Here is a 9,066-nt window from a genome sequence, read left to right on the forward strand (position 1 = left end):
TTCTCCTATTTCAGAATGTTGTGTGGACTAACCAGACCTTCCTCCACAGCGCCGTGGAGATAGGTCTGGCAATGCGAGACTAGCGGTGGGTAATACACTGACTCTGGATAAGTACCTGATACAACCCCACTTCGAAAGATCCAAACTATCTCTTTAATTTGTAAAGTAACTAAAGCTGTCAGATAAATGTAGTGGAGTAGAAGTAGAAAGTGGTATGAAAAGAAAATACTCAAGTAAAGTACAAATACCTTAAATTTGTGCTTAAGTACAGTACTTGTAAATGTACTTAGTTACTTTTCACCATCAGTCAAACTTCACCAAAGTTGCAGTTTAACATGTTAATGCACTGTGTGAATCTACAGATGAAGACAACTCCATTAATCTGATCTCAGTGTTGCTGCAGATATCAGGCTGAACTTTCAAACTGATCCAGAGTCTGTAACTTCCTGCTTCCTCTCTTGTTTTTTTTTAACTGTGTCGAATTTCTTGTGAGCTACAGCGAGTGGGTGCAACTGCAGCATCTGTTCCGCTCTGTGGTCAGGTGGGGGGAGGAGGATGCCGCCTTCACTCCCCCCCCTCTGCACAGTCACTTCCTCTGAGACGGAAGGAGTGAGGGGAGGAAAGAGAGGCGAATAGATAGAGAGACATAGACACAGAAAGAGTGGAAGAGAGAGAGAGAAAGAAAGAAGGAAGCCATTTTGGTTTCTCAGTGACATTTCTGCCTGCACTTTGCTTTCTTCTCTCTGCTTTCTTCTCTTGGAGAGATAGTAAGTGGTGAGTTGATTTTGAGGAAGTAAAACTTTCTGACGACTTCTGGCAGTTATTCTATTTTCTACGAGTCTTTAAGAGAAGTTTGGTTTTGCATTTCAGGAAGGAGTGGTGACGAGCAAGGCCCTTCTGTCTGCTGTCGTGTGGACGTCCAACTGAAGAACACCTGAAGAAGAACAGAAGGACTGGGAAAATACAAATTCATCTTGAGGTGATCGTCATCTGCTCAAATGGTGGCCTCCTCTCGTTAAAGTCTTTGGTTTGACATCAGCTGCACGGACGTCGAGTCTTTGAGGACACAGGATGAGCTCTGACCGAGGGCCGTCTAGGGTGGAGGTGACGGGGTGGAGCCCACAGCAGCTGGCAGACTACCTAAAGAGGGTGAGACCTCCGTCGATACTCTCACTGTCTCACGCTTTCTTTCTTTATGTCTGGACACAGAAATCATTTAACTAAGACTTGATACTTGCTGCAGTTAGACAAAAGTTACGATCACAACAATATTTGGTGTGAGTCTTTGCATCAAATTCAACTTTGGTGAACTTTGACTCACAAATTTGCACCGTTGACCAATAACGAGCCGACCTGACAGAGCTAATCTTAAAGGGAATGGAGAGCCAAAATGGAGGAAGCTATCGCAGCTGATTAGCTGTGTGTCACCATCCAGTTTTAGTGAAGCTCCTCTGTCAGAGTATAAACTGGTTTACACACAGTTAGCAGACAGGAAGACATCTAACTGATACAGCTTTATGCCGCATTTCCACTGCATGGTACGGCTCGGTTCGGCACCTGGTACTTTCTTTGGTACCAACTTGGTTGAGGTTCCAAGAGAACTGAGCCGGTAGACGGTGGAGTTAAAACAGACCGCTGATTGGTCAGAGAGAATCAGCACCAGGGCAACATCCTGCACAAACCTGCCATTTTTTAAATAGCCAATCTAGTCAAGTCAAGACAAGTCATTTAATTTGTATAGCACATTTAAACGAACAACAGTTGACCCAAAGTGCTTTACAGGTAGAGCAGGGAAGGCAGTAACAGTATGCCTTAAAGATACATAATCAAGTGTGCAAGATTCCATGAATGTAGTTAGGCAAAGGTAAAATCAAATAATGTAACATAGAATAAAGCACCAATGGAACAAAATTTGCAAATACAAAAAGATAAGAAAAAGTTGAGTTTGGTTCATTGCTCTGGAAAAAAAAGGAATTAAAGGGAGTTAAAAGCAAGAGAGTAAAAATGCGTCTTCAGGTTTGATTTAAAACTGACAATTGTGTTACAGGATTTGATATGGGGTGGAAGGGAATTCCAGAGTTTGGGGGCTACTACAGAAAAGGCTTGGTCCCCTCTGGTTTTTAGGCGTGTCTGGGGGATGACGAGGAGTTGTTGGGTTGTGGACTTGAGTGAGTTGGCGGCAGAGTAAGTGGACAGGAGATCAGAAATATATAGAGGGGCTTGACCATGGAGTGCTTTAAAAACAAAAAGTAAAACTTTAAAATCAATTCTGAATTTCACTGGCAACCAATGAAGCTCAGCTAAAACGGGAGTTATGTGGTCATACTTTTTGGTGCCAGTGAGGAGTCTTGCAGCAGCATTCTGGACTAATTGGAGTCTGTTTAAATTATATTGGATTAGGCCTGTGTATAGTGAGTTGCAGTAGTCTAAACGTGAGGTAATAAATGCATGAATGATTGTTTCACGATCGTTCTTAGATAAAAAGTATTTCGGCTTAGCTACTGTTATAAGCTGATAAAAACTACCTTTAACAACAGAGCTGACTTGTTTATTAAAATTAAGAGAGCTGTCAAAGAGAACACCTAGGTTTCTGACCTCGCTCTGCAAATTTGATGACCAAGGGCATTGCTCAGGTTTTTTGTAGAGGTGGGGGATCCAAATAAAATCATCTCAGTTTTCTTGTCATTCAACTGGAGGAAGTTTGCTGCCATCCAGGATTTAATGTCCTCCAAACAGCTAAAGATTGTATTAATAGATGAAGTGCAACCAGTTGAGATGGGTAAGTACAGTTGTGTATCATCAGCATAGCAGTGGTAATTTAAGTTGTGCTTTTCAAGGATAGAACCAAGGGGCAGCATGTATAGGGAGAATAACATGGGGCCAAGAACTGATCCTTGGGGGATGCCAAATGTAATACCCACTGGAGAGGAGGACTTAGTACCCAGTTTCACAGAAAAAGTTATTCCTGTCAAATAGGACTTAAACCAGCTTAAGACAGGGCCCTGTAGTCCAACTCCATTTTCCAGGTGATCAATAAGAATGCCATGATCAATGGTGTCGAAAGCAGCGCCGAGGTCTAGGAGGATGAGCAATGCACGTGATCCACAGTCAATGGTAAGTAAGATGTCATTATAAACTTTGAGTAGGGCGGATTCCGTGCTGTGGAGGGCTCTGAAGCCAGATTGGAATTTATCCAATATATTAAAACTATTCAGGAAAGAGGAAATCTGCTGGAAAACTACTTTTTCCAGGATTTTAGAAATAAAAGATAATTTAGAGATGGGTCTATAATTACTACGGTCATTGGGGTCAAAATTGGGTTGGGACAACACCAGTATACAAGGAGCAGTTCACTATAGCTAACACAATCTACTGTCAATAGCGACCACAATTGTTTTATTTACTTGACCCAGATTTTAAAAAATGGCAGCCGCAAAACTACGCCGTACACTACACACAGGGCATGCCATTAGCACCCGCCAAATGCGAGTAGAATTCGGCGGTGGCGTGTAACACAGTCACTCTAACTAGACACTTTTGCGGGTGGCATATAGGCATATAGGCCTATATATATATATATATATACTGTATATATATATATATATATGTATATTATTGTAACACTGGTCACTGGAGTATTGGGCCACTGCCTGACACAGAAGCACAGCTGTGATCCAGTGCGCATCCCACGGCCGGCATGGTGGCCCGTCCGCCCTGGCGGTCAACAAATCACGCACACCAGACCAGCAAGCCGCGGCGGAAAGACGAGGCAAATACTTAGAAAACCTTTAATTCTCAATAAATCTGGTCTGAACGAAGGCAGTAACCCTGCTGAAGTTGAGGGTTCAACTCCTGCTGCCTCCACACTAACACTGTGTGAGCTACGTCACTGATGTTTGAAATGTGTATTAGCAGATGGGTCTGTCTGGCTGTGATAAGGTGGTGATGAAGAACTCCATCAGCGGCTCCAGATTTGTGGTGAGTTAATTTACATTTAAAAATGTTTTTTTTAAACATTTTAGTGAAATACTCCTGTCAGCTGAGAGGGGTGAAAATGATGGAGGCAGAGAAGAAGGGGAGGAGGAATAGAATGTAGGGAAAATAGGAAGGAGGGAATGAAGGAGTTTGGGTAGAGAAGAAGGGGGTTATGAGAAGGTAGAAAAGGAAGGAAAGAGGTGAAGGAGGAAGAGAAGGAAAAGAGGAGGTAGGGAGGGCAGAAGGATGTAGAGGAGGAAAGGAGGAGGTAAGGCTTTAGCTCTTGACAGGGGCATAACACAAAATTCTGGGCCCTGTAGAAAGGCATTTTCTATGGGCCCCTCCCCGCATCCACAACTATTCATTCTAGCATCTTTTTGGGCCCTCCTCACATGAAAGCCCTGGGTACTCAGTCCCCTTTGTCCCCCCAGTCTGACGCCCCTGGCTCTTGATTGGTCTGGTTAAGACTCTAAAATGTCCTCACAATGATATAAACACACGTCCTGTTTAACACAACATCTTCACACAACAAGTTTTCTCTTGTTTTGTAGAATCTGAGTGATAACGACCTCCAGAAATTCCCCAAACTTCACGCTCCGTGAGTACAGACCAACTGCTGATTCATATCTCAGAGAAACTATTAATCATTACCGTCACACACCCATTGATGTTTGTCTGGAGACAGTTATCCACACATGATAAACAATTATCAAACCAGTCAAAGGCTAAAGATATATTTGGTTCGATGCTTCTCTTATTAAAAACACACTGAAGAGTAAATGTATCTATTAAAAGTGTTAAAGGTTTCAACATCTCATAACCCCAACTATTTTAAATTTGGAGACCCTTTTGACTTATATTACACCAATAATCCCAAAAGTTGAAAAATGACTCGCTGAACAATTAAAGAAATATTTTGGAATCTTTTAAACACAAAGCAAGTTCGATTTCAATCAAAGTAACAGAAATGTCTGTATTTAGCAGAAACCATTAATAGTATATACAGTATAGTAGTTGAGATAAAGGGAGAAGTATTTTTGATACTATAAATAATAATAATAAACTTAACTTAATTTTTCTCAACAAGCCATCAGCTGGTGTACTTCACAACAGCAGTGTGTCAACATTTGGCATGTGGTTAGGGATGGAAATCGAGACCCGGGTACGAGCTTATCAATTCCTTTTATCAATGCCAGCATGTTTTTCTAACAGTTTTGCAATTACAACAATTACATCAAACTCATGCGTATTTGCTGCTGGAAACTTAAGCAATAAGAAGGAGTCATGGTGAAGAAAGATGATAACAGTGCTGCTTGTAATGTCTGTAAAATGATCATTTCAAGTGAGGGTAGAAAACACCAGCAATACGCTGAAACATCTTTCTACGCAACATGGGCTTAAATTCCAGGAACGTATTTGACTCTCTACGCACGAGTGCCACTGCTTCCCAACTGAGCAACATGTCCGTTGCCAAAAGTAAATATCCTATGTTTATGACATTAGTGCCATGTAGGCAGGTTGAACAGATTTCTTCTTTGACTAAGAAAACCAACATGAAAACGAATGCTGTACAAATATTCCCTCACATACTCTGTGTTCAGACTCAGATAACACAGATAATATAACATTTGTGCTGACGCTGAAAACTTGTGTAGGCCTACTTTTTTTCCACACACAGAAAATTGATCAGGAATCAATAGAGGAATCGATAAAGAATCGGACCCATAAACACAATCGATAATGGCATTGGCATCAGTCAAATATTCTCATTGCCTATCAATATCTAAAACGAAAAAAAAGATTCACTCTCAGTGGTTTCTGTGACATGAGAAATACTTTAAAATACTAATGCTTAAAAATACAAAGACGGCCAAAATACACAGAGCTACCCATAGAGCCCTAGCCTCACCTAGTGGACAAGTCACACCACTGGTGTTAAACTTCATTGTGAGAAATCACAAGTGCAAATTGGGTGTAGCAGCTCATCACATTGTTACTGATAAAAGAACAGTTTGAACAACCTTTATGTTTCTATCTCTTCAGGATGATCTCTAAGATCAGCATTGAAATCAGCAAGAAGGAGGAGAAGAGAGGCCTGTTTGGAAAAAAGTAAGATGCTTGTTTCAAACACGGCTGACCCAGAGCCCACAGTCACCCACTCACCTTTCCTTTAATCATGACATTTTTTTTCTGTTTTTACTGATTTAAATATAAAATACAATACTGCTGTTTTCTGTAAGGTAGAGTATATATTTAATGTCATACAGATGTTGTGTTAACCGTCTGGTCTCTCTTAAAGAGCCGCTGGTCTTCATTCTGCCTTTCTGTTTTGGTGTAATTCAGTTTTTTTTTTTTATATAATCCAGGATTACATTATAAAACACAGTTGTTGCTTCACACTACACGCACAGAACATGTTTAAAGAAATATTCAAATATTTGAAATTATAAATATATATTTTGTTTGAAATTACGTAATAGAATGTAATATTTCAACATGTGTTTAGACAGATATATTATAGGAATATTAGAGAGGGTTTAAAATAATATGCTGTGAAGTAGCAGGCCTACTGATTATGTAATTCAGCTGATTGTTTTAAACCTGCAAGCTGTAAAGTTCATAATCAAAAATATTAATAATAATCTGTTTTACCCATCACAGACCAACACCCAAATATCATGAACCAGGTACCTTTCTTTTATTAATGTCTCACAAACTTTCTTATGTTGGGTCAAAATGGTTAGGGTTAGTTCTTTACAATATTTATTATTTAGTATATAATTTCTATACCATGTATATATATATTATATTATATTTAATATTTTAAACATTATAATGTTAACATGTTATACTCTCAATAAAGTTAATCTTAATTTAAGTATAAATATATAAATATATAGATATTAATATAATCATCTGTGAGCTGCTTTCTCCTTTGCAGAAATGGCTGCTGACGTTCAGGGATGGGCTGAAGACGAGTTTGTAAGTTCATCTTTTTTTATTTTTGTCTTTCTGTCTCTCTTTTCATTTAATTTTGACCAGGAGAAAACAACACTATTGGGATTTTACGAGTAACGTGTAATGTGTTGTGTTAATGTGTGGGGAAAAGACGAAGTGACGATCTCTGGGAATTGAGATCCAAAAATCACACCTCTAATTACCGCTTAATCGCCAAAGCGAGAGATTGTAACTTTAAAAATGTATTCTTTTTATGGTGTTTTACAAGAAAAGAAGACATATGCTGCATATATGGTGCTGATTGCTAAGTTGTTGCCAAGTGCTTGCCAACGTGTTCAGGGTGGTTGCTATTGTGTTCTCTGTCATCCACCTTTCTGTCTGTCCTTCACTTCATCAGGATGATGAAGAGTTTGAAGATGACTACGAGAGTCCATTCAGCGGTGATGATGAGGGCAGTGGGGGAGACTACGAGTCCCCAAATGATGACAACGACGGGTCCAACGATTACGAGCCCCCTCCCTCCGAACCTCCAGAGGACCTGGCTAAAAAGCTGTGCCCCACCCTGCCCATCGGAGACAGTGATTATATCGGTAGATAACAGAAAGGATGCAGCCTCACTCTCACTACTGGACGCTTTTTCCACATAGATGATGTTTTAGTTGGTTTTGGACCATTTAAAGTAAAGAAATATGACATATTATGTTATTTTTTGCACCATTAATTTGCTTTGGTCGGTTATGTTGTGCAGCTCCTCTATTTATCTGAGGCAATGTCCTGCAGTTACAGTTAATCAGGATACTAAGGTAGAAAATCAGATGTTTATTCCTTCAGATTTAACATATTTCTTCATACACGAGGACTTGAAAGTACGACGAGTATTAGGGCCACTAATAGAAAAGAAATTAGGTGATAATACCATGAAAAAAAAGTCTTAATGTTTATTACAACACAGTATTAAAATCTCCACTTCTTATTAAATTACGACTTTATTATCTTACCACTTTTGTTCTTGAAATATTATGACTTTATTCTCATTAAATTAAAAAAAATTATTCTAGCAATATTACGACTTTTTTTCAATATTGCAACTTTATTCTTGTAGGCTTTTTTTTCTTCCTAATATTATGTTATGACTTTATTCTCATTAAATTAAGACTTTATTCTCGTAATATTACCAATTTCTTTCTCAAAATATTACAACTTTCTTCTCAAAATAAGTTGTTACACCTGTGTGTGTGTGTGTGTGTGTGTGTGTGTGTGTGTGTGTAGATAGCCATTTGTCCTCCAGAGGCCCACCCCCTGCTGTGTGTCCTCGCCCCCCAGTATCCACCCTGTCTGCACCTTCACCTCGGATGGTGAGTCTCATTTCAATCCTCAAGTGATTTAAACATTAGTTAAACTGTTAACACCAGTTCAGTTAATTAAACCTCTAATTGTGTGTTTGTGTGTGTAGCCAGGAGAGTCTTCTTCCTCTAGAAGAGATGCCTCCCCCCACTCTGGAGCAAGACAATGTAAGTTCACACGTTAACAGACACGTCTTCATAACTCAGTGAAATGTGACCATACGGACATGAAACACATATTGATATATTTCAGTGTTACTTGCAATTCCTGAGCATATCATTATCTCTGATGTCCATCCAGAATAAATCCACTTAGAAATGATAGAAAAAAAGATGCTGCAGAACCTGAAAATCATCATGTTTTTAAGTTTTCTTCAGTATTAAAGTAATTCATTGGTAGTTATCTGTACATTCATGGGTACATGATTCAGTACACTGTTAATGGAGACAATTTCATTCTGTTTTAATTCTGTTGTGTTCAGTTCCTCCAGGGCCACCACAGATCTTTCGTGGCAACAAACCGGGCCGAGATTCGGGATCCAACGTGTCCCCGGCCAGAGGTAACACTGAACCGGCATGCTTTTTTTAAAGGACAACTATCGCTGATTGATTGATTTCTTTACTTTGCTTTCATTTCATTTCTATGAAAAATAACCTGCAGAGAGAAAATCCATCACATTCAACATTGACAATATATTTTTGCCAAAGATAAAAAAAAACTAAAACTTTGTAACCTACACTTCTGGTGCATTCAGTGCCTCATTGCCTACAACTATAAAACAAAGAAGGA

General features: G+C 39.3%; 1 protein-coding gene across 4 annotated transcripts in view; it reads left to right on the plus strand.

Moving 5' to 3' along the window:
- Window positions 1-580: 580 nt before the first annotated feature.
- The window catches only part of lcp2a (lymphocyte cytosolic protein 2a), a 15,806-nt gene continuing 7,320 nt past the window's right edge, over window positions 581-9,066 (plus strand). For 2 of the 4 annotated variants that reach the window (XM_036008870.1, XM_031308005.2), the window contains exons 1-11: window positions 581-774; window positions 871-1,149; window positions 3,916-3,978; window positions 4,527-4,573; window positions 6,019-6,084; window positions 6,637-6,662; window positions 6,917-6,957; window positions 7,331-7,523; window positions 8,203-8,288; window positions 8,387-8,444; window positions 8,759-8,836. In XM_036008870.1, the coding sequence (XP_035864763.1) occupies window positions 1,072-1,149; window positions 3,916-3,978; window positions 4,527-4,573; window positions 6,019-6,084; window positions 6,637-6,662; window positions 6,917-6,957; window positions 7,331-7,523; window positions 8,203-8,288; window positions 8,387-8,444; window positions 8,759-8,836 (736 nt within the window). In that variant the 5' untranslated portion in view covers window positions 581-774; window positions 871-1,071. The other 2 variants (XM_036008872.1, XM_036008871.1) reach the window with 2 other exon arrangements.

This window comes from Sander lucioperca, chromosome 13, assembly GCF_008315115.2.
Source record: "Sander lucioperca isolate FBNREF2018 chromosome 13, SLUC_FBN_1.2, whole genome shotgun sequence".
Taxonomy (NCBI): domain Eukaryota; kingdom Metazoa; phylum Chordata; class Actinopteri; order Perciformes; family Percidae; genus Sander; species Sander lucioperca.